General features: G+C 35.6%; 1 protein-coding gene across 3 annotated transcripts; it reads left to right on the plus strand.

The window, feature by feature from the left end:
- Positions 1-8,168: 8,168 nt before the first annotated feature.
- LOC123223691 (monocopper oxidase-like protein SKU5) lies at positions 8,169-26,352 on the plus strand. 3 transcript variants are annotated; one of them, XR_006503839.1, is made up of 10 exons: positions 8,169-8,627; positions 15,352-15,461; positions 15,538-15,808; positions 15,904-16,042; positions 16,764-17,127; positions 17,434-17,799; positions 17,897-17,975; positions 18,998-19,194; positions 19,309-21,205; positions 26,116-26,246. XR_006503839.1 is itself a non-coding variant. In XM_044647011.1 (9 exons), the coding sequence occupies exons 1-9, from the start codon at positions 8,472-8,474 to the stop codon at positions 26,240-26,242; spliced, it is 1,809 nt and encodes a 602-aa protein (XP_044502946.1). In that variant the 5' UTR covers positions 8,172-8,471; the 3' UTR covers positions 26,243-26,352. The 3 variants fall into 3 exon arrangements, 2 of the variants coding, with proteins under 2 accessions (XP_044502946.1, XP_044502947.1); XM_044647011.1 differs by lacking the exon at positions 19,309-21,205 and having other exon boundaries at positions 8,172-8,627; positions 26,116-26,352; XM_044647012.1 differs by lacking the exons at positions 15,352-15,461; positions 19,309-21,205 and having other exon boundaries at positions 8,172-8,627; positions 15,635-15,808; positions 26,116-26,352.
- Positions 26,353-26,722: the final 370 nt, after the last annotated feature.

Here is a 26,722-nt window from a genome sequence, read left to right on the forward strand (position 1 = left end):
ATAGCGATGCTTATAGACATTATGAAACACCTGATTATTCCTCTCATACCATAGAAAGTAAACAGTGGCAAACAAGGATACCCAAGAGAAAAAATGGCTAAAGTTTCAACTTTGTCTAAGGTATAAAGATGCCCAGTGTATCAATGAGAACCATGAGAAGCTCGACCATGCCATAAGAATCTTAGCTTTGGTTTCCCCCCAAATAGATGAAGAGAAATTATAATTGAAAAAAGGTGGTCATGACTTTCCATGGCTAACCCACATAATACATAAACTATGGACTATAGAACCTCATGATAATGAAGTTGATTCATGGTACACAGACGACCCAAAGTAGTGAGCCAGATAATGAAAGAGTGACATGAAACATGCCACAAGAACCAAAATAGATGGTGTACAAAAGTAACATCTCTTTAGGCCCGTAACATGTCCTATGCAAAATTGATAAAAAACTTGCCAGAATGATGACTCTTCCAAATAAGGTGATTAGAAATCTTAACTCATGGATGTGTAGTGATCGAGTCCTAAACATGCTAAAGCTCCAAGCTGCTTGACAAAAACACCTATATGCCATCACGAATGATATTAGAAACCCTTGCATCCCAAGGTAAACTTGTAGCTAATAGAACCTTGGAACTGAATTAATCGCTATAAACTTGTGATTACCTCATATGTCTTATTCACTATATATAACAAAATCTTGTACAAACTTTTACTCAACGTTTCTCTGGCATTAACACTACTAATCATAAAGTTGAGCACTTAGCCCTCTTCACAAGAGAACTTATCTTCATTATCTAAACTGAATTGAACTTTTTTCCTTTTTGTCGTCTATATTTGCCCTAAATTTACAACAAACACGGGGATCATCATGCCTCAACTGATCTTTTGTTTATTGACCTTCTAATCTTTGTATTTACTTTGAATGGGAATGACCTTTTACTCTTACTATATCCCTACTACTACCCTTATGGTTGTTGCATGAGACTGCCCTTTGAACTAGGGTTACTAGGCTGGGTTGATTTGATATACTTTGCTCATTAGTTATCTTTAACCTCATAGCTTTTAACCTCTGTGCTTTACTCAAAGCTTTTAAATAGGTATTGGGGGCATGGTCTCCAATCATGACATCATTGGCTATGTTTGATTTGAGGCCACTCACAAAAGCCTCAATTTTGCCCTTATCTATGTTAGTTATTCCAAGGGCATACTTGGCTAAGGCATTCAATCTGGTGGAGAGCTATTTTATTGTCATGTTGTTTTGCTTCAAATTGATGAACTCTTATAACCTCACATACATAATGTCAATTGATAGGGACTTTTTCTTAAAAGCCTAGATGAAGTCAGCCCAAATTATGTCTTCTACTTGGTGGGTCTCACACAACATCTACCACAATATCTTAACATCTCCTTTTATAAGGAAACTGACATACTGAATCTTTTCTTTGTCAATTATCTCAAATAGCCTCATGACATCCTCAATTGCCTTTAGCCACTCTCTATTGTTACTGCCTCTGAAACTAGGTTACCTTTAAACTTAAGAATTAGTGTCTACCTACCATACTATAGATGGGGTACAGTTGACCTCGACTACCACCACTTATTGCAATTGGGATTCTTTGTGCCTCACTGCTTAGTTTATCTTGTTAGGGCAATAACTCGATAATCTGGGGCGATTGCTTGACAATTGGTGGGGTTAAAACTAACTGCCCAACACTCTCATACGCCTTTTTATTCTCTTTGAGAAGCTCTAATTTGATTTGTCTGATCATTGCATTGTCTATTGATGGTGTTGCTGATGCACCGGAGGCTTGTCCCTAAGCCTTAACTTAGTTCCTCTCTTGGTTAAGGACTTTTGAAACATTTTAGATAAACCTCCTTGATCTCTTCATCTTGAAATAAAACTGATTTCACGCAAATGTACTACTTATCTAATGCAGGTTTAAAACTTACTTACAATGGTAAACGTGTTGAGGCATGCAGGAGCAATCAACATTGCATAAGGGGTCGCCTTCCTTAACTCACTTATGCACTTTTAGACACAGTAAGACTTAACATTTTTTTGGGTTCTAAAATCATACTCTAATACCATAAATATAACATCCTTCTCTAAAAACATACTCTCATACAAAATATGGCCTGAAGAGATGTGTACTACTTATTTTCTTAATTAAAAACAATGGAATTAAATGCATGATAATAGATACTTATGCACACAAAAAGGTGTAACTGAATAAACAATTTATATGCATAAAAATTCTTCCTTATTATAATTCAATATCTGACATCAACTAAAATCCATAAAATGCATGATTGAAATATAAATACATAGATAACACAAAATTCAAAAATAACAATTTTGTCCTTCTCCCTCATACAGTTGTTTGGTTAGACTATTGATTCCCTCACATGCCCGCTACTTACTTCTACATGTAAAACCACAAAAAAAGAATGCATGAGTGAAAACACTTGGTAAGTCGATGACCTTATGACACCTTGCATAAAACATAAAACTAAAATTCATGTTCTACTAGTAAGTCTCGATATGGTCACAACTTAGCACTCTCATGCCCTAAACTTAGGCCCTCTATAAAGGTCACCAAGGCCTAAGCTAATCTTGGCATATTTAATGCCCTGGTGAAAACATATAACACCTTGGGTGTCTACAAACTGTTATACCTTACGTATACAACATATGGTCTATCAAAGTGACTAATTGTGATACCTTGGTCACATGGAAAATTTGATCACAGTCCTTCCCTTACAACATATGTTGAACTACGAGATTGTTATCTGAAAACCATCCTTGGATGACCCTTACCATAGGTACATATAAATGCATCCTATTAACCATGTGAGGAACCATGTGAAAGGCCACAATCCTTTACCATGTACACCTAAACTAAACTGAGCTATGTGACTAATGCACCTTGGCGTTGAGTGCATAATGCATCTCATAGATATTTATCACTTATCAAGCCCTATTACTTTCACATATTTCTTCACTTACACACACAATTGGTTGTTATCTAACTGTGTACTACTTTTATAGACTTTTTTTGTAATTTTTGACTCGAATAGGGTTTGGTGTTGTCTTCCACACAATCGGATATCTTAATTGGCTAGGTAACCCTTTTCTTTCTTTCTTATACTTTTCTAGGCTACTCTAATTTAAATACCTATCATTCTCTTAGCATAGGGATCAAAAGATAATTTTTATCTACTTCGAACGATGCTAGGTGTGTTTTTCCTCAGTTTCTTATTGTTACCACGAACGGACACTCATCCTATACCAAACGTTTGCTTGCCCTAAACTTTAAAACAAATGCCTTATATTTGAAGTATCCAAAATTGTCCCATGGGTACCTTCTGAGTACATGATAATGGTCTCGAGAAACAAAATTTCATAGCTTAAACTTGGCCCATGCTCTTTGAAATTTCATAGCCAAGATTCAAATACACATTACTTATATAATTCATGGATTACACTTGCAAAATTTCCCAAATTTTCACCGTATGCAACACAAAATTCTCATGGTTTCCACGACATGGCTATCTTTTCCTATTTAAAGTTTCAATATTCAGAGTGTAAATAAACTTTATTAATACTCTAACCTTCCAAGTTAATGCAACATCATCAACCTATGTCTCACTCTCACATGGAAGCTAAAAAAAACCCTTTAATACACATAATTTTACATGGAAGAAACAATAAACGCAACCATGAAAATCAATTGAAAAAAAAAAGAGTAGATGCAAGCCACTAATTTCTCTCACAGACTTTATGCATTCTTGGCAAATAAAAACCCATAATGCATATAATTTTGCACGTAAAAATAACCTCCACCCATGCACATGCAGTTAGGGATGACAATTTGGGCCCGCTTTTAGAGACCCCGACCCTAACGGGGAGGGGATTTCCCGATAGAAACGGAGAAGGGGAAGGGGAAGGGGACGGGGACATGGATAAAAAAAATCTCCACAATCGAGAACGAGCCGAAGATAGGCATACATGTGTCCCCTCCTCTCCCCGCCCAGCCCCTTCCCTTCCCTTCCCTTCCTTGTCCCTTCCCCTATCCCTATCCCCCCCCATCCCTATCCCTATCCCTATCCCTATCCCTATCCCTATATATTAATATATTTATTTAAAATACTAATATATTTTTTATAATTTTAAATTATTTATATTTTTCAAATTTACTTAAGTTTTTGTTGTATATATTAAAAGAGTTAATATATTATATTTGTGATATTTGAAATACTGGGTTAATTTTAATTTTACTTAATTATATTATTTAATATATTTATATTGTGTTTAGAAGGTAAAAAAAAATAGATTTTTTTTTGCGGGTACAGGGAGGAGATTTTTCTCCGCGGGGATGGGGAGAAGATTTTTCTTTGCGGGGAGGGGATGGGGAATTATTTTCATCCCTGTAGCGGGGACAAGTCAAGGACTGAGATTGAAATCCCCTACGGAGACAAGGACAAGGATTGAAATCCCCTCCCCGCCCCTCCCCACTATCATCCCTACATGCAGCCATGAAAAAAATCAATAAAAAAAATAATACACATGAAAGCCACTAATTCTTCTCACAATCCGTTAATGCATTTACGATATCAAAGCAGCAAAATTTTGGCCACAATTCTTTCCATAAATATGAATCAAAGTCTCGCAACACCACCAACAAAAACCTCCATCACAGACGACCAAAACCCTAGGAAACAAGTAACAAATCATGGCACACTACACATAAATATACACCTAGGTTTCATGCATAAATATTCTGCTTTCAAAGATTATTTTCTTGTAAATTCTACACTAAAAGTGCAGTGAATAAAACCAAAAAGAGACCAACTCTGAACATAAACAAATCAAATCAAGATTCTAACACATTGAAGGGAGGAAGAGTCATCCTTACATACCTGGAAAATTTCAAGAAAAGATTGTCGTTGCTACCTCTATCTTTTTATCCTCTTTTAGACTATTCTCGACGGTCCTCTTCTTGGCTACTGGTGGTGGCTTTTATCCCCTAGTTTCCTATTTGCTTTCGAACATCCAAGACATTAAGATTGTAAAGGGGACATGGTGGCTTGGTTCTTCCTTCTTCCTTCTTCTTTCGATTCCCTTCTTTTTCCTCTGATCTTTCTCTTATTTTTATTATCTTATTATTTTTCCTTTTCTCTTCAATCTAGGTTGCATAAAAAATCCCAAACTTTGGGTGTGAATCGCCTTAAAAAGAAACCAATTCCTAGTATAACTAGGGCTCTAATTTAGGCAATTTATTTTATTTTATTTCCTTCCTTTTTTTTAATAAATACATAAAAATTTATAATTGGACTTTCCTTATATGAGTCAGCCATTAAATAAACTTCTTGATTCCAATCTAATTTCAGTTTGAATTTAATCTAAATAAAAAACAAAATTTTCAAAAATGCATTAATGCCCTTAGAAATTACTTGCAGGTATTACAGTGCTTATGGTTGAAGCTAAGACTAAGACCAAGTCCAAGTCCAAAGCCTAAAAGCAGTTTGCCACCTTGCTACATAACCTATTAGTGGTGTAAGGAAAGCAAATTGTAGCACCCACAGGTACGTATCGAGGACAAAGTAGTCTTTATTCATGAGTATATGATGTAAGCATGATTAAATGAGAATTTTTGGGTCAAAGTGCAAGTTTTGAGGGACACATGACCGTGTATGGAGAGGTCATGCCATGTTAGTCTGATAAGATTGATTCTGCATAAATTTCAAATTTAATTGACACACCGTCATGTGTTTTAGACATACACCCATGTGTGTTGAATGCAGTTTTATTTTTTATATAAGGTACGTTACTGTGTTTTAGGGATTTTTATTCTCAATCCCGAAACGCATGAAATCCCTAATTAGGTGAGAGAGAGCAAAGTTTGACAATGAGACTTTTGTGTAGTGTCTTTGGTAGCCTGATTTCGATGATGTAGTGAAGGGAAATGAAGAGAAAAGGACATCTTGTACTTGTCTTTACTACGACAGTTTGATAAGACGTAAGTAGGTTCTGCCCCTATTTTCTATGAGTTGTATTAATGCAATACGATTATGAATGATAAGAGATTAAAACATTATAGCCTATATTGATTGATGAATTTGACAAGATATAGGGTTGAGCATGTTTTGCTATGATAATGTAGAGTTGAAATATGTTAATTCATGAGTTATCGTAGTTTAATGCCTCGTTCAGTTTAGTTAGCATATTGGAGACTGAAGATGATGATTTATATATATTGTGAATGACATGAAGGTATTGAGAAAAAAGGTTATTTGTGAACATTCACTGTGATGCCAATGGTATGGATTCATATTGCTTTGATTGGGTTCTTAATGGTTGTGTAGAAAGTTAAATGTGCTTATAACTAGTTCAAGATTGATGTGTTGGTTATTAGTTTGTGCCAAGACTGTGTAGATAGTGAATGAACACATAAAATTAAATTAGGGATCAAATTTAGGTGTTCCTAATCTATTGTCTACATTCGCCACACAACCGTGTGGTATGAGACATATGCCTGTGCAAATTCAGATTTAAGATCAGGGTTTCTAGCGTTACAATGATTGTGGGACGTCGTTGATTAGTAAGCAATCAACTAGGACACATAAACTTCCTGTGTATAACATTATCACAATCATATGTAGGATAAAATGCCAAAATACCCTTATAAAGTAGTACAATTGGGAACAGAATAAAAAAGGAAAGTAGAATTAGTATCTGAAGAGGCACACACCTATGTTAGTCTAGATACACGTTCTTGCATCGATGAATAGTAACACCTGAGGAGAAGACATAGGGAGGTGGTCTGTGCAAGTAAAGTAAAAGACATACTTTTGTGTATTTAGTGCAGAAGAATGAAAAGAGTAAAGGAGCTAGACTAAAGATTTAAGGGTTATCTCGAGTAACAGTACAAGGATTCCAGATACACAGTAGTACCCTGTGTGATTAAGAGTTAAGTTATAGTGTGACAGTAGATATACTATTGGGTGGAAGCGAGAGCGAGCTAAGTTGAATAAAAGCTTAAGATGCATGTATGCTAAACATTATAAAACTGTTACAAAGGGACATTGCGAGCACATATTCCTTACACCGTTGTAGTAAGACACATCCATAATAGGACACTATACTCGTAGTAGGGTATTTGCTTGCAGTAAAGTCTAGTTGAGACATAATTTTAGTGTAGTGAAACAGAGAGATAACTCATTTGACTAAGGTACCAAATCCCTATATTCGATTCAAACTGATCATCCTCAAACTTCAATTATAATTTTCAGATTCAAATGCTTCCATTGAGTCAGATAAAGTCACACTAGATAGGAATCTAGGGGAGTGGTTCCTTAATGATCGAGTGAGACATAGTTTGACTTGAGAGTTAAGATATACAACCTACACAATCTTTAGAGTACAATATGACCACAAAGACAATATACAAGACCTATCATCATCCATAGGGGAGTTCTATGCCGACTTTGGATGTCAGAGATGGTAAAGGTAAAGACCAAGGGCATTTTAGAGATTTTAATAAAAGTTATCAGTAGAGTCTCCTACTTACTGAGTATTCTTATCATTCAGTTTCCTATTTTCTTGTATGCAGGTATAGGTGATCGTGATAATTGTGGGACGAGTGGTGGTAAGAGGATATAGGATTCTAAGGGCATTTCCATCATTGGGTTTTTCTCAAAGTTTTATATGATGTTTTTACTTTAAATTATTTATGTATTTGGGTACACCTATTATGTTTTCTTATGGATATCTTTTGATACACTTCCGAGATAATTTTTAATAAAAGGTATTTAAATTATTTTATAAAGTTTTAACAAATGAAATTTTATTTAAATATATGCTCAAAATACATAATTAATGGTGTTTTCTTCCAGAATACAGTATTTCTAAAAAAGAGATACTATAAAAAAAGTCATCTGCTTCTTTTACAGTAAATTTAATCATTAAAGCAGGCATTACAAGACATTCTTGCAAAAGAAGAAGTTTATATACGCGTTGCAAATGAATTACTCCAGTAGTTGTAAGAAAATCTTATTTTATGTTATCCACCGACCTTGGCTTAGGGCTCATAATTGCTTACATGTAATGACTGTTTCCAAAAATTTAATTTTTATATTTATTTTAAATAAAAAAGATATCGATTTTGGATTATTGTCGGTGCTGTCGGTCAAAAGATCAACTCTCTAGTTTAGCTTTCTCTGATCCCATAACTTTCCCTTTTGATTAAACAAATTTCCGGACACTTCTATCAATAATGGCTCCACACTAGTTTAAGACAGCGCCTTGTAATGGGCCCATTCTCCATAGCATCAAGCTGTCTTCTCGCATTCATTCACTCGCTCCTAACTCTTCCTACTTTCAAACCTACTTCCGTTCTGACTTAACTTCACACACTTTCCTACGATAAGGTACTGAGTTCTAAGCGAGAGAAAAAGGACGGGATCCAATGCCTGGAGCTCCACAGTGTTGTTGCGTTCCTTTCTTCTTCTTCTTTCTACTTGTATGGTGGTGGCCAAATTTCTGTTTGGGAGGTGACCCTTACGTGTTTTTTGACTGGACTGTCTCTTACATCACGGCTGCTCCCCTTGGAACTAAACAAGAGGTGCGTTCATTTCCTTTTAGATTTTCCTTTTTTCATTTCGATTTGATAGTTCATTGTTAATATAATGAATTGTTAAAGAACAGAATTCGTCAAAGGATAGAATAATCTTGCATGAATAATGAAAATTCTGACCTTTTAAACCAAAATATTGTGCATACTACGTAGTTTAGAATTTGGGGAGTGGGTCAGTTGAACATTTTCATTTTTTTATAAGATAGTTGTTAAAGAGCTTAACTTCTCCAAAAAAAAAAAAATATTCATGTTGTTTGAATATATATAAACAAGTTTGACCTTTTTAACCAAAATATTGCTCATTCAATCCATTTTAGAATTGTGGGATGTGGGTAGTGCTGCAAACTAGTCTAGCCGCTTGCAAGCTACTCGCTCTTCGAGTATTATACTTAAGCTAAGTTTGGGTTTTGTTCCATGGCTCGGTGAGCTCACGGCTCGATATAAGTATAATATCAATAAGAGCACAGATGTCAAAGACGAAAAGTGTTAAAAAGTGATGAGGGTCCTATTGCCTAGGCAAAGAAGGCAGGGTGGAGACAACCCTTTTTACCTAGGCGATTAAAATATTCCATTAAAATTTTTCCTATTTCCACTAATTCTAAAACAATTTTTTACTACACCGACAATAAAAAATTGAATGGCAACTTCATTAGTAGTCTTAGGTTAGGCCGACAATTGGTTATCGTGTTTAGATGACGTAGGACAAGTTCTGATGGAGTTGTGATATCGTTCATAAGAATGTTTAGGGTTGATATTGTTTAACAGACGCAAAGAGATATCAAGAATTCTTGCATAAGGTTTCTTTCATGGCTCCATGTCATCACGCCACATCGCTAAATACGTTGCCACACATGTGCCTCATCATCAACTTTCCTTTGGATAATTTCTTTTGCGTTTTAAATATTTTCCACCCTACCACCCTTTTTCCTTGGTCCTCTATAATTCTTCCACACTAGAAAAGAACTCGACCACGAGTTATCATTGTATAAGTCAACTTTGGGATAGAATTTTGTCAAATCAACCACATTAAAAGTGTTAGAAATCCCCATGTCATTAGGTATGTCCACCACATAAGCATTATCATTAATCTTCTTCAAAATTTTGTAAGGCTCATACCTTTTTTGGTTTAATTTACCATGCATACTGGTTGGAAGTCTCTCCTTTTTAAGAAACACCATAACTTTCTCTCCCATGCCAAACACTTGTCTCCTATGTTTATCAATGGCAGTTTTATAAGTCAAATTACTTTCCTTCAAAGCTTGTTTCACCATCTCAAACATGGATACATAATTGTTGGCCAATGTAAAAGCTCCTTGACTAGCTCCCCTTCCCATTGGTATCTTTACTAAGTCAACCACATGTCTTGGGATCTTTGTATAAACTATAGCAAAAGGACTCTTACCTGTTGATCTATTTATTGAATTGTTGTAAGCGAATTCAGCTCGTGCTAGGGCAAACTCCCATTGGCCTTTCTTCATCCCACAAATGCATCGAATTAAATTTCCCAAGGAATACTTAATCACCTCTGTTTGTTCATCGGTTTGTGGATATGCGGTACTATTAAATTTCAATTCAGTCTCAAATCTCTTCCACAAAGTAAGCCAAAATGCTACCAAAAACTTGCTATCTCTATTCGAAACAGTTGATAATGGAACCCTATGTAAATGAACAACCTCCTTGAAAAATAACTTGGTCACATGATGAACATCAGTCGTCTTCTTACAAAGAATAAAGTGGGACATCTTGGAGAATCTATCCACCACAACAAACACCGAGTCATATCCCCTTTGAGTTCTTGGCAACCCCAACACAAAATCCATGGAAACATCATCCCAAGGTGCATTAGGGATGGTTAAGGGGATGTATAATCTGGTGTTTTGCTGTTGTCCCTTACTAATTTGGCAAATAGGACACCTTTGGACAAACTTCCCCGCATCTCACTTCAATTGAGGCTAATAATACCTCTCTTCCATTCCAGCTATAGTTTTATCCCTACCCACATGTCCACTTAAGTCACTTGAGTGTAATTCTCTAATTAGCGTATTTCTTAATGAGCTCTTTGGAATACATAATTGACTCCCTTTAAACAAATAACCATCTTGAATAAGAAAATCCTTCATGGGAAGATATGTAAATAATTATTCCATACCTGGCCGAAATCTTCATCCTTCTTATATAGCTTCTTGAGTTGTTCAAATCCAGTAATTTTAGGGGCAATTTTGACTAACAATGCTGCTCTTCTACTCAATCCATTTGCCACTCTATTAGTTGCATCCGATTTATGAATAATCACATAATTAAATCTCTCAAGATATGAAGCCCTTGGTAACAAATAAGGCTCCCATGTTTTCAAACATCTAAATACTACATATAATTCTTGTTGTTAAGTGAACCACTTTCGTCTAGCTTCACTTAACTTTTCACTAAAGAAAGCAATTGGTCTTCTCTCTTGTGAAAGTACTCCACCAATTCCAATTCCATTAGCATCACACTCTAGTTCAAAAACTTTATTAAAATTGGGCAACGATAAAACAAGAGCTATTGTTAACTTTTCTTTAATCAATTCAAAGCTTCAATCTGCATCTTCTTCCCAATGAAATTTTCCTTTTTTCAAATAATTTGTGATAGGCGCTACAATTCCATTGAAATTACGAATGAACCTCCTATAGAATATAGCCAACCCATTAAAGCTCCTCACTTCACTTAATAGTTTTTGGTGTCTTATATTCTCTAATTGCTTTAATCTTGTCCTTATCCATATGTATTCTCTCATCACTAATTATGAAGCCCAAGAACACTGGCTTTCTTGTTAAGAACACACACTTCGTTAGATTCACATATAATTTGTTCTCCCTCAAAACTAGGAACACTTGCTTTAGGTGATTTAGGTGCTCCTTATCATTCTTACCATAAATTAAAATGTCATCAAAGTAAACCATAACAAAGCTAGATAGGATGGTTTAATACCTGATTCATCAACCTCATAAATGTCCTTGGTGCATTTGAGATTCCAAATGGCATGACTAACCATTCGTGCAAACTATCCTTTGTTTTGAATGCAGTTTTCCGTTCATCTTCCGGTTGAACTATAATTTGGTGATATCCACTGTTCAAATCTACCTTTGAAAATACCTTGGCACCATGAATTTGGTCTAACAAATCGTCAAGTCTAGGAATAGAAAATCTATACCTTACGGTTATTTCGTTGATGGCACGACTATCCACACATTTTCCAACTTCCATCCTTCTTTGGGGTCAACAAGGCCAATGCAACACATGGACTAATGCTTTCTTGAATGTGTCCCTTAGTAATTCCTCCACTTGTTCTTTTAATATTTCATTCTCCTATAGGATTCATACGATGATATAGCAAATTTGGTAAACTAGCACCAGGAATGAGGTCGATCTGATGTTGAATATCTCGTAATGGTAGTAGCCTAATAGGTTCAGCTTTTATATCTTTAAATTCATCAAGTAACCCTTACACCTCCTTGGGGATTAGTTTCTCCTCCTCTTCTTCTCCTTTAACTACGAGGGCTATTGGAATCTTTGTCTCTTTTATGGTGTTAAGGAATTCCTCCTTCTCTAAAGGTATTAAGAGTAAGGTTTTCTCATCTTTCTTTGGACCACTCACGTCTCTCTTTTTAGGAAACACAATAATCCTCTTTTGTTTCCACTTAAAAGAGTACGTATTATCACGACCCCTATGAGTTGCATTTACATCATATTACCATGGTCTTCCTAGAAGCATATGACAAACATCCATTTCTTCAACATTGCACAAGATCTTAACTTTATAAGTTTTTCCTAAGGACAAAGGCAGTCTACATTGCTCCACTACTCTCACATTAGGTCATTTTTTAATCCAACCAATATTATAAGGGTGAAGATGTGGCTCAGTTTTTAATTTTAAGTGGTCTAAAACACCCTTTGCAACTAGATTTTCACTACTACACCCATCAATCACTAGTTTGCATGCCTTTGAATTGGCAGAGCATTGTCCTTCAAATATTTTTTTCCGTTGTGAATCATTAGTTTCAGTAGAGGAGTATAAGATTTGTCTTATCATTTATACCAAGTGTTCACCTTCCTCTTCTATCACTTGCTCTATTTCTTCTTCCTCTTCCTCTTCAATGTTGTCTTCTTCAAATTCTTCTCCATCCTCTTCTTGTCGTGACATGTTAATGAATTTTCTCTGAGGACAATTGCTTGATTTGTGCCCAATTTCATTACACTTAAAACACTTCAAACCCTTGCTTGGCTCAACCTTCCCTTTTCCCTTCAATTTTGTTGGTTCAAGCTTGGTTTCTTGTGTTTTCACATTACTTGAAATTATAGAGTTCTTTACTTCAATCTCTTGTCACCTATTTGTGGTACCCCACGGTAGTCTTCGATTCTTCAAAATTCTTTCAGCCCCTAAAGCCAAATTTTGAGCTTGATCTGCATACCATATGCTTTGCATTGCCAAGTGATCTTGAATAGAATAACTCAGCCCATTCACATACCTCACAACTTGTTGGTCTTCAGTCTCACTCAAGTCATATCGGGATTGTAGTTGTAGAAACTCTTCTGTATAGATAGCCATAGTTCTGGTTCCTTGGTAACAATTTTGAAGTTGTTGGAACACTGTTTGCTCATAATCGAATGGTAGAAAACGAGACTTCAACAAAGCTTTCAGTGGCTTCCAATCTCTCACAATTCGTTGTCCCCTCATCCTTAATTGTTCTTGATGCCTTTGCCACCATACACCAGCTCTTCCCTTTAATTTATAAGCTACTCAACTTACTTTTTGTGCCGGCTCGATCTGCATAATATCAAAAAATCGCTCCACTTCATACAACCAATAAAAAAATTGCTCAATATCCATTACACCATTGAAACTAGGAAGATTAGCTTTGAGTTTGTAGGGTTCACATTTTTGATAGCCTCTCCTCCCTTTTAATTGTGGCTCCAGGGTATAATCACCTTCTGATTCTTCATCAACTCCTTGCTCGGGTTGTGTAGAAACTTTTTCTCTTCTTGGTTGCATTCGCCTAGGGAGAATCAGAACTACCCTTTGTAGATTAGGAGTAGTTTGTATAGGTTGTGATATAGGTAGGTTGGCTTCTATCTCATTGACCTGTGTAGTTAGTCCCTCCATGGTTCTAACTAATGTTCTGATTTGTTGTTCTAAACTAGCACGCCAATTTGAATTTTCTCCATGCCCAACTATCTCAAGACAAGACTTTGATACCACTTGATGTAGGATGAACACTGATGGAGTTGTGATATCATTCACAAGAACGTTTAGGGTTGATATTGTTCAATAGATGCAAGGGGATGCTAAGAATTTTGGCAAGCTTTGCAAAAGAATTCTTAAGAAAACTCAAATAAAAGGTTTTATTAGTAACTTGAATTGAATGCTTTGAATGACAAAACTCATGTCTTTATATAAATTTATTTCTCCTAACTAGACTAGAAAAATATAAAATATAAGGGAAACTATTTTAATTAAACTTTCCTAAATAATAACTTCCTAAAATTTATTTTTGCCTAAATCAAAATAGGACACTTACCAAAAATAAAATAGGATTGTTAACTTATTTAGAAAAACTAATATTAATAAAACTTTACTAATTAAATAAGACTTAGGATTCTTTATTTCGCATGCATAAGGCTTTCTTCATGGCTCCATGTCATCACGCACGCCCATGTCATCACACCACATCGCTAAATAAGCTACCACATCATGTGCCACGTCATTCTTTGGGTGTCACATCATCAACTTTCCTTTAGATAATTACGTTTTGAATGTTTTCCACCCTACCGCCCTTTTTTCTTGGTCCTTCATTATTAGACCTCTTTGGCTATAAGGTATTAGTGACTGACAACCAATTTGACACCCTTATATCTTCACAGTAACTTATCCAGTGATCTTAAATCTCTCCGACAACTTCTCCAACAACTTAAAACTCGTTGAAAACATTTTTGGCGACCTTACAACTCATTGTTAACCTCTCGATGACCTTAGAACTCATTGGTGATCTTTCTGAAGACCTCAGGCCTTGTTAAAGATCTCATAAATTGCCAATAACCTTTATATCTAGTTAAAAAATTGCTCAAAACTTGCCGGAAAGCCTAAGAATGTGTCGAAAATTGTCCATCAATTGTCGGTGACCCTCAAATTTAGTCAAAGATAACCTAGGTGGAAAAAAAAAACATGCTTTTTTTATGCCTTAAGCTTGCAAAGGCACTAAAAAAGCGTTAAAGATGATTGCCTTTGAACCATTAGTTATCTCGACCATACTTAACGCGATGACCACATTGCCTAGGCACACCTAAGGTGTGCCTTTGACAACTTTCCCTAAAAGTTTAAAATGTTGTCTTACACATCTGAAATCTTACTTTCTCACTCGTTTTTGGTGAGTTACTCTCTGACTTTGAATATGCATTAATTGATAAAAGTATAAATTATAGGGTTTAAATATAATTTCTTTAGCCCAACTTTAGTCCTTACTTTCACTTTTAAGCTTGAGCTTGTCAAGTTTGAGATCGAGCCCTATGTCTACATTGAGGTTGAGCCAAGCAACACTTAGTTTGGATCGTTTGTGCCTCAAGATGTGGGTCATTTGATATTTGCTCGTCCGTGTTGAATGATGGTTTCAATTGCTAAGATAATGAGAGGTGCTGGCACTTTTTTTTTTTTAAAATTGTTTTAATATTGTTTTTCCAGGTAATAGGGATTAATGGGCAGTTTCCAGGGCCGATTCTCAATGTCACTACAAATTGGAATGTTGTTATCAATGTTAAGAATGATCTTGATGAGCCATTGCTTCTCACTTGGTACAATATGTTGTTATCATTAGAAACCACTGGTAAAGATTAAATTATTGTTAATTATACTTCATTTCAAATGTAGGAATGGCATACAACATAGAAAAAATTCTTGGCAAGATGGTGTTTCAGGGACTAATTGTCCAATTCCTACTGGTTGGAACTGGACATATCAATTTCAGGTCAAAGATCAAATAGGAAGTTTTTTTTACTTCCCTTCTCAAAATTATCAGAGAGCTGCTGGCGGATATGGGGGAATCATCATAAGCAACAGAGATGTTATTCCTTTACCCTTTTTGATGCCTGATGGTGATATTACTCTCTTTATTGGTGACTGGTATACAAAGAATCACAAGGTCAGTAAAATATTTGTATGACATGCTGTTTATTGATGTATATTAGCCAATTTTGTTATCTCCATGAGAGGTAACCAAAGCTAATGGGTAAACAGAAGCAAAGGAAAGACATTGAGAATGGTAAAGACCTTGGAGTTCCTGATGGTATCCTCATTAATGGATTTGGTCCCTATCACTATGATGCAGCTGTTGTTCCAGAGGGCATTGCTTACCAGACAATAAATGTTGAACCAGGTAAGTTTGTGTATTTGGTGCTTGATTTTCTGTTGTTTCTTTTATGGAGCATTATTTGGCTTGAAGTAATTAACTAGTTTTTACTATGATTTGTGTATTTCTTCCAATTGCATAAAGCAATTTTCTAAACTTTGGTGATTCACTGTCCCATGTGAGATGAGTGAAACCACTGCAGGTTCTATATCATCTAAGATATAACAGTCCAAATGCAGTCGTATATGATGTGCCATACAAGGAATGGTGTTGTCTCTCATAGAGGGACATACAGTCAAGAGTTCAGTCCCTCGCTTTTTATAATTGGCCTGTGACACATCCAAGTGCAGCTGTGTAGTTTGCCAAATATGGCTTTAGATGTTCATTAAATCTGAAGCATTTAATTTTTTTTTTTAAATTTTAGTAGTCTTTGAAAAAGGTTAGATTTCTTGTTAGTGAAAATTTCTCTTTTGTTCTTTTATTTATTTATTTTTTTGTTGGGGGAAATGGGAGGGAGGGAGGGCAGATGGTGTTTCTTAAATTTCAGTCTAGCTAGTTACATCCATGGTCATATGACTCTAGTACTTGGTTTCTCCTTTCGGGTGTTACACTTTATAGGCTATTGGCGATTTTCTCTCAAGAGTCTTTGGTACTACTATACGTGATCAAAATTTTGTACACACTATATCTTTTCAATTTCATTATGTGCTTTCAATTATAGCTAAGTATTTTATATATCATGAAACAGGAAAAACATACCGTCTCCGGGTTCACAATGTTGGAACCTCAACCAGCTTAAATTTCAGAATACAAAATCATAACCTACTTCTTGTTGAGACTGAAGGATCATACACAGTTCAACAAAACTACACAAACATGGATATTCATGTTGGTCAATCATACTCATTTTTGGTTACAATGGATCAAAATGCCAGCAGTGACTACTACATTGTTGCCAGTCCTCAGTTTGTTAATTCATCTGATTGGGACAAAGCTAAGGGAGTGGGTATCTTGCACTACTCAAACTCTCTGGGACCTGCTTCAGGTCCTCTTCCTGATCCTCCTAATGTACTTGACACATATTTCTCAATGAATCAAGCTCGATCTATAAGGTTGTAGTTAAGCATATCTTTTTTCTGGATTCACATAGAAGTATACTGAAAAAATGTTTTTGAACTTTACATAAAGGTGTTTTCTTTAGAAAACCCTCTATCTGAATATTTTCAACTGCTTGAAAATTGATGAACATTTAGACTCAGAGAAAAATCCTTGGAATGCATTTACCATTTGTTTTGTTTTAGTAATTTTCATATATATTGAAAATTTAAATATCTGCTTGTATTCTTTATGGTTCTTTTAGTTCTAGTAGATTTTGTGCGGACTGTTTTTCATATCTTTGGCCTGATGGTCGTGTATAGGTGGAATGTATCTGCTGGTGCTGCTCGTCCTAATCCACAGGGATCTTTTAAGTATGGTGAGATTACTGTGACGGATGTATATGTAATTCTCAATAGACCTGCTGAGCTTATAGATGGGAAGTGGCGTACTACCCTCAATGGTATTTCATACTTACCACCTGCAACACCTCTAAAGCTTGCTCAGCAATTCAACATTTCAGGGGTCTACAAGCTTGATTTCCCTTATAGATTAATGAAAAGACCTGCGAAACTGGATACATCTGTAATTAATGGTTCTTATAAAGCTTTCATGGAGATCATCTTTCAGAATAATGATACAAATGTACAGAGCTACCATTTGGATGGCTATGCATTCTTTGTTGTGGGGTGAGCTTTTGGTTTGATATCTTTCCTTTCTCTTCTCCTAAATTGTGGATGAAAATTGGAATTATAAATTTTGAAAATTTTCCTATTTGACTTGTAGTATGGATTTTGGAGTGTGGACAGAAAATAGCAGAGGCACATACAACAAATGGGATGGTGTTGCGCGCAGCACTACGCAGGTAATCTTCTGTTATAGTCTCTGTCCCCCATGAAGTCAATTGTTGAATTGCATGGAAACTTTTACACATATGCCCTTGTTAACCTCCAAAAGTTAGAAATTAAAATCTGAACATTTAGAACCTGTTCATTTACATTATTTGGTGAACATGATCTACCAACCCAAGGAGGCGAGTTTGAAGCTGGTGGGGTGTGCCATCACTCTCCTAATTTTGCCTGTAAAATTTTGTTGTCTTACACCTTGTAAGGGTGATCGATAATCCTTATATGGTGAAAGTGTTACTGTTCAATTGATTGGAAGTTGGCTAGTTCCAAAAGCTTGTGGCAATGTACCATCCCTTGTTGTCATGTTCCATTGGAGTTTTTGCAAAATATAGTTTCTAAGAGATGTTGGCTGTTTTTTGGGCATTATTGTCGTGGACTATTGATTGGTTGACTCTGCACCATGGTGCATCAATTAGTAGTGGCATTGTGATGAAATGGTGGAAGGGCCAACAGTGATGATGGTGGCTGTGTTGCTTGGATTAAATTATGGATTAAGATTTGTGATTTAGTGCCTTTAGCCCTGGTCAAAAACAACTACTAGGGGAGGTATTGGACAATAATTGACATGTGACGAGAGGTGAGGGGTAATAGCCCTAATCAATTATTTTTCACCATTACTTACCAAATATATATATAAAAATATATATACATATACACACACACACACACACATATATATATATATGCACATTTTTCACTATTGTTAATATTCCCACAAAACAAATTCACGAACAATGACCCTTTTCATTTGACTTCAAAAAATTGTTTCAATACCTTCTGAGTTTCAACATTTTAGTCTCAACTAAAAGTTGTCCCTCACTCCCTATGTTTTATTGATATATTATTGCATTTCATGGGGAGGATTCATAGCACTGGTTTGTTGTGCAGAAGACTGCTACTGTTTTTTAATTTAATATTTTGTTGTATGTTGACAAAATCTTTAGTTAAAATAATTTTCTTATTCATCCCACGATTACAGGTCTTTCCTGGAGCTTGGACAGCTATTTTAGTTTATCTTGACAACCCCGGAATTTGGAACCTTCGATCTGAGAATCTTAACTCTTGGTATTTGGGCCTAGAAGTTTATGTAAATGTTGTAAATCCAGAAATTGACCAATCTGAGCCTTTATTGCCTGACAACACCATATATTGTGGTCTGCTTTCATCCTTACAAAAGTAAGTTATTACAAACACAACTACTTTCTCATTTAAGTCATCACACTATGTTTCTTACATGGAAAGTTAACTTTCAGTGTTTTTCCGATTGATTTTGTTTCAAAATTTATCTAGGTTGAGAATTGCCCTATTGGTCATTCTTTTAACCAACTATGATGGCGCCAACAATTTAAACTACTTGTGCGACACCCTGATACTCCGTTCTCGAGAATTAGCCTTATATTGCTAACCATCGTTGTCCCTTAGGGATTTGCCACTAAAGCTTTGATACCAGTTGTCATAGGGGTCAATGTTTCAGTCCACTAATGACATGAAAATGATAATTGTGATGTAGCAATGTGTTCCCAAACTTAGCAACAATACTCAAACACAAAAAGAGTTAAAAAACATAAGTGCGAGAATTTGTTACATTGATTCTAATGTGTGTGTGCCTTTGCAGTTCATAAAGTAAATAAAAAACCAATATGTTTACAAGTTAAAACTCAACCTTTTATTGATTATTCTTAATCATACAAAAATGAATATACATGTAAATTCACTTCTTACTCTTGTTCGTTTCTCAAGTACATGTACAATAACTTAAAACTTATATTTATACACAAGACAAATTACAGAGGGACAACTACAATATTTACATTCTAATCATTATTCTTGTAATTGCTCCAACACGATCGTAGGGATTCCAACAATCACTCCCATAATTGCTCCAACACAATCATAAGGATTCCAACAATCACTTCCATAATTGCTCTAACACAATTATAGGAATTCCAATAATTACTCCCAGACTTGGCTCTGGCATAATCATGGGAATTATATCTTCATTGTTACAACCATGCACATATTCTTGAACCTTCTTGCATGCCCATCAAGTTTCTTGTAAATGCCGGATTAATTAAAATAACTATTTCAATGCAACCATACAGTTTACTCTTAGCTTACCCAAACTATGCATTTTTCTTGTAATTCTTATTTTAGCCACTTTCTTGAGCCAACCAACCTTGTCTAAGGTGCATAAGACCTCAATTTAACATCCTGTCATGCTTTGCTCAAAGCAAGTTGTTATATAGGCAATGTCGATCAAATAGTGCTAAAAGTTCTGCATAACCCTACTATGTAATGTCACCAATTTTGGCTAAACCTGTCGTACACATGACCTTATTTTTTGGTCTTGATAATTAGGGGTGTGACAAACTTTCCCTACCCGTTGAACTCAACATCCTCGTGGAGAGGGTTTATAGTTGGTTCAAGTCACCCTAACTCAAATCAACATTGTTGAACGGGTATGATAGGGTGTTAAATTGATGCCCTATGCATTTTAGACAAGGTTGGTTGGCTTAGGAAGCAAGAAAGTTCAAACATATCTTCACATTTGTAGCAATGAAGATATAATCCCCATGATATGCTAGAGTCAAGTATGAGAGTAATTGCTAGAATTCTTATGATTGTGCTGAGCAATTGTGGGAGCAATTGTTGAAATACCTATAATTGTGCTAAAGCAATTATGAGAGTGATTGCTTGAATTCAAATGTATAATTGTTCATTTGTAATTTATCTGGTGTATAAATATAAACTTTGAGTCATTGTACATGCAGATTAGAACAAACAAGTGAGAAAAAATGAGTCTACATGTATATTCCTTTTTGTATTTTTAAGAGTAATCAATAAAAAGTTAAGTTTTTATCTGTAAACAGTTTGTTCTTTATTTGCTTGTTGAATTGGGAAGGCACATGCGCACTGCAATCATGGTGACAGATTTTCCCACTTGTGTTGTTTAAGTTTTTTTGTGTTTGAGTATTATTGAGTTGAGTTTAGGAACACTTGGTTGCATCACAGATATCATTTTCATACCATTGGTGGACTAATAAATTGACCCCGGTGATAACTGGTATCATAGATCGAGTGGCGAATCCTTGAGGGGAAGTGATGGTTGGCAAAATCATTGCGTTGAGTGAGGGGGTGTCAAAATTGGAGTTTTTATTGGGGATTTCATCTCAATCATTGGAAGAAAGTGAGTATCCTTATGTCCTAGAGTGCTTATCTTAGTGTTGGTGTGATGTGGATAAGATTAGACACTTGTTGGTCGAAGTGATTGACATTTTGCTAAAAGAAAATTACAACATTCATTTGGAGATAATTGTTTTGATGAAGACTATTGATAGTATCAAGGGATGTTGTGATGGAGGAAGTCGTGATGTCAAGGTATTGAGGTTGAAATCTTTCAATGACACATGGAATGCCAAAAAGTTGGAGAATTTCATATGGGATATTGAACAATATTTTACTACCACCCATATTCTGAATATTGAGAAATTTGCTATGACGAACATTTATTTGATAGGGGACGCATTCTCGAGAAGACAAATTGGGGAGACCCAAAATTGAGACATGGGATGTTCTTAAGAAGGAAATCAAGGAGTAGTTCCTGTCTCACAATTCCTCATGGATGGTGTGAGAATCCTTGAAATGGTTGTGCTAGACAAGTTCCTTGTGAGGTCACATTAAGGATTTTAGCTCTCTTTTTGTTGGGTTTCCAAACTATCTTTAAGGAGGACAAATTATTCAATTTTATGTCTGGGTTACAGAGTTGGGAACAGTTTGAGTTGCAACGATAGAGTGTCTGAGACTTGTTGAGCACCATTGCAATGACAGATGGGTTGTTGGATTTTAAGGCAAGTAATTGTACTATGACTGGGAAACAAAATGGTAAGACCAAGGAGGATGGAAACCAATGGTAAAGAAAATTCTAAGGTGTGTGTTGACAAGAAGGGGAAAAGCAAACAAAACACGGAGTGGAAAGTTGCTCCTAAGGCTAGTGAATCTTCAAAGAGTGTATAGAGGTGTTTTATATGCAATGGTTTAACCGAGCCAAGGAATGTCCTGGAAAAAAGAAATTGAATGTTCTGTTGCTGGGGAAGACATATGTTCATTCCAATCTTGCAAAATCGCAACATTGGTAAATCCTTTATGGTTGTTAAATATATGGTTTTATGTTGGTAATGTAATCGATGCATTTACTGCCTACTCTTTGTTGATGCACATTTCGATTGAAGTAAATAATGTAGATATTGTGGCAATGATAGATACCAATGTTACCTACACTTTATAGCATCTTGTGTGGCAATGAAGTATGAGCTAAATGTTAGCAAATGCTTGAGCCTATTGAAAACAGTGAACTCTAAGGCACAATTTGTGGTTAGTAAGACTTATAATGTAAGTGTGACTTTGGATAGCAGGTTTACACAGACAAATGTGATGGTGATACATTTGGATAATTTCGATCTCATCCAAGGGATCAATTTTTGCTAGAAAGCTAAGTTAGTGCCAATGTTGCATTTGGGCAATGTGATGGTAATGTAAGAGGCACACCTTTTCTTTTATTATTTGTTCTTATGTGGAGAAGGATAATAAAGGAAAGAGTTGATGCAAGTCTTGAAATGGTTGTAGAAAAAGGTCTGAAGTGGGCTTAGGAGACTTATTTTGCTACTGTGACTAAAAAGAGCAAAGGTGCCAAGATCGATGGGTGCATTGCTTGATCTTATGCCACCAGAGTTGCTTAAAACATTGCTGCCAAGGAGGATAATTAACCATAAATTACCTACCTATGCTCCTTACCAGATGTCACCATTAGAGTTGGCTAAATTGAGAAAGCAGTTGGGCGAATTGTTAGAGGTAGGGTATATATAACCCTCAAAGGTGCCTTATGATGCCCTAGTGTTATTTTAGAAGAACGCTTATCATACACTAATGATGTGTGTGGATAGATTGAGCAAGGTTTGTTGGTTTTTCAAACTTGACCTAGGGAATGGATATTGGCAAGTGAGAATTGCTATAGGAGATGATCGAAGACAACCTGTGTAACAAGGTATAATTCTTATGAATTTCTTGTCATGTCATTTGGCTTGATAAACACACCTACAACATTTTACGACTTGATGAACACTTCTATTTGTTGTTGTGTACCTGATTGATATCATGGTTTACAGTAATTCGTTAGAGGAACATATTGTGCACTTAAGGAGGGTGTTTTTAAGCTGAGGGAATTTCAATTATTTGTAAAATGAGAGAAATGGGAGTTTACCAAGCAAGAAGTCAAGTTCCAAGGCCATGTGATAGGGAACAACTAGGTGCGAATAGACCCCAAGAAAATTCAAGCTATTGTTGAGTGGCCTATTCTTCTAAAGGTGTCTAAATTGAGGTCTTTTTTGGGACTAGCCAATTACTATCAGAGGTTAATGTTGGGTATTCAAAGATGGTTACATCTTGACAAATTTGCTAAAAAGGTGGAGCTGAACTGTGAAAAGGTGTTTTAGGGGTTGAAGAAAGCAGTTGCCTTTGAATAGGTGTTGAGACTATCAAATTTTAAGTCACCATTTGAGGTGCACATGAATGCCTTAGACAAGGCCATTGAGGTGTGTTGCTACAAGATAATCACCTATTTACATTTGAGAGTAGACAATTGAATTTTGCTATTGAGCCACTATTCTGCCCATGAGAAAGAAATTGTAGCGGTTGTGCATTGTTTGAAAGTTTGACGAGTATATCAATTGGGACTAGCCAGTTACTACTAGAGGTTTAATGTTGGTTATTCAAAGATGGTTGCAACCTTGACAAATTTGCTAAAGAAAGTAAAGAGGTGGAACTGAATTGTGAAGAGGCGTTTAGGGGTTGAAGAAAGCAATTGCCTTTGAACAGGTGTTGAGATTGTCAGATTTTGAGTCACTATTTGAGGTGCGCACGAATGCCTCAGACAAGGCCATTGAGGTATGTTGCTACAAGATAATCACCTATTTGCATTTGAGAGTAGACAATTGAATTTTGTTGTTGAGCAACACTATTCTGCCCATGAGAAAGAATTGATAACGACTGTGCATTGCTTGCAAGTTTGACTAGTATATTTATTGGGAACTAGGTTTGTGGTTCGAATGGATAATGTGACAAACACTTTCTTTAAGATGCAAAAGAAGTTTTCACCCAAACAAGCTAGATGACAAGAGTTCTTAGTAGAGTGAATTTGTGTGGGAACATAAGTTGAGCTGACATAACCAAGTTGTTGATGCATTGAGTCACAATATTAGTTTGGTATTTTATGCTATGTCTTGGGTAGAGACAATGCTGCTGGAACAGATTCGTGAGGTGGCAATGCAAAATGCAACTTATGACAAAATTTTGCAATGGGCCAGTGATGGTTTTCTGAGAAGATATTGGATTGAGGATGGTCTGCATAAAATCAAAGGAGGTGGATTATATGTCATCGATTGGTGGAATATGGGAGCCGTAATCAAAGAAACTCATAACCAATGGCTGGACATCTTGGTGTTGAACAAATGTTGACATTGTTGAGTCAATCATATTACTAGCCCAAGATGGAGGATGATGTTGAAGCTTATGTCAAAACTTGTATTGTGTGTCAACAAAACAAAATTGAGAGGAAAAAGGAGTTTGGATTGCTACATCCTTTGCCTATCCTGAATGATCATTGGATCTTGATGGACTTTATCAACAGATTCCCAAAGGTGAATGAACTAAATTTTGTGATGGTTGTTGATAGGCTTTCAAAGTACGCCGTCTTCATTGCAGCACCTTCGGATGTAGTAGGGGAGTTATTTTATAAGACATGGTGAAATACTTTGGAGTTCCTATGGACATTGTTACTAACCGAGATGTGAGATACATGGGGTGGTTTTGGACATCACTCTTTAACATGATGGGGACTAATAAGAAATTTTCGACGGTTAACCACCCATAAATGGATGGGCAGACTGAAAGAGTTGACCATTTGTTGGTAAAGCACTTGAGGCATTATGTATTGTCAAGTTAGAAGAATTAAGTAGATTTGCTAGATAGTGAGCAGTTTATTACAACCCATACAGATTATTGGCGATGAAGGGTAGCCATTTCGAGTTATTGTTAGGGCATTGACCCATGACTCCCCTAGACATTGCAAGACAAGCAACAAGTGAGAAGTGTTTTGCAACCTACCATTTTGCCAAAAACAGATAGGAAATGTTTGAGGAGACACGTGACAGTATGCACGACTGTGACCCATCAAGTTATGCTTGTGCAATTTTGGGATTTTTCAAAATTAGGTCACTATGCACGATCATGCATGAACCATGCACGCTTATGAGTTGTTCATTGTTTGCCTAGTAGTTGGAGTATGTCAGCTGACTGTAGAGTGTCCATGTTGCCTCATGTATATAAGTTGAGTACTTTTATATTGCCTTAAAGAGAATTGTGTTCAGTTGTATCCATTTAAAACTTGAAAAATCGTCAATTATTACAAAATAATAATATTTTTCACCTAAACTTGTAGCTCTAGATGGTCCACATAAATTCATATATAAAATTTGTGAGGGTCTAGATGTTGTATCACAATTTTTAGATCTAAAGCAAATTCTTGTTTGTTTTCATTTAGTACATAGATCACAAATCCTTTAGTACATAAATCCATAGATTTTTCTTTTGTAACATAATAATCTCTTCTGCTAACTGCAATCCATTAAGTTTAATAATAGGTTGGGAAGAATTCTCATAACTGTGTGTGCGCCCTTGGGTTTCGATTGTTGTCTGGATTGTTAGTTGTTCTTTGCTCTCATTGGGTTTTGTATGCTGACTAAGTGTGGGCACTTAGTGCTATCACAAATGAGGAAAATTTGGCTTTGTTAATCAAACTTTTGACAAGTGCAATTGGAAGATCTCTTGCATATCTTGAAGACATATATATATATATATATATATATATATATATATATATATATATATATATATATCTTGAGGATATATATATGTATATATATTAATTGCTCAAAAAATTTTTGTGAAGTCATACAAATGTGTATATTTTGTTCGAAGCCATACGGTTGTGTGCTGATTTAGTTTCAAATTTCTTATTGTTATATTATTTCTTCACTTGTGCAGAGACCAAGCTCAGAGAGTTAAATTTTCAAGTGCAGCATCGATGTCGGGTGCAGGTAGAAGAGTTTTACTTGCATTTGTTGTAATATCAGTGGTTTGCTATTTATTTAATGAGGTTAAAGATGTTTGAGGGATTAAATTTGTTTCTACACTAGTGTACAATTTTGTTGCAATTGTAGCAGCATGTGTCCTTAACAATATAATATTTTTGCCTATAAAGTCTCTACAGAATTTGTGACTTTTCCTGTGGCCTCAAATGAGATGGACTTGGCAATGGCAAAGTAGTTCAGTTTGTATTGTTGTGGCTGAGAAACTATTCAATCGCTTTTTTTTTTTTTTTTGTTGTTTCAACCATAGGAGATACTTGTTTTTGCTGGGTTTCTGTTGATCTTGTGATTACTTGACAAGTATAAAAATTTTGAAGTATGTTTTCTTAAGATAGGAATGAAGGCATAAATTTACCACTATAATGGGGGACACATTGTCAGGAATAAATTTCTACAGGAATAAAATTTAGGCGTAATCAAATAACAAATCTTCTTATGAGATTTTATAATTTATGAAAATCCTGTCATTAAAGAATATAAATCAACTAACATTAAAAAAAATA

Source organism: Mangifera indica, chromosome 8 (assembly GCF_011075055.1).
Source record: "Mangifera indica cultivar Alphonso chromosome 8, CATAS_Mindica_2.1, whole genome shotgun sequence".
NCBI classification, from domain to species: Eukaryota; Viridiplantae; Streptophyta; class Magnoliopsida; order Sapindales; family Anacardiaceae; genus Mangifera; species Mangifera indica.

Coding starts and splice junctions, on each gene's coding strand:
- LOC123223691 (XM_044647011.1), top strand. CDS start 8,472: ATGCCTGGAGCTCCACAGTGTTGTTGCGTTCCTTTCTTCTTCTTCTTT. Junction 15,809..15,903: donor GGTATACAAAGAATCACAAG/GTCAGTAAAATA, acceptor ATGGGTAAACAG/AAGCAAAGGAAAGACATTGA. Junction 16,043..16,763: donor GACAATAAATGTTGAACCAG/GTAAGTTTGTGT, acceptor ATCATGAAACAG/GAAAAACATACCGTCTCCGG.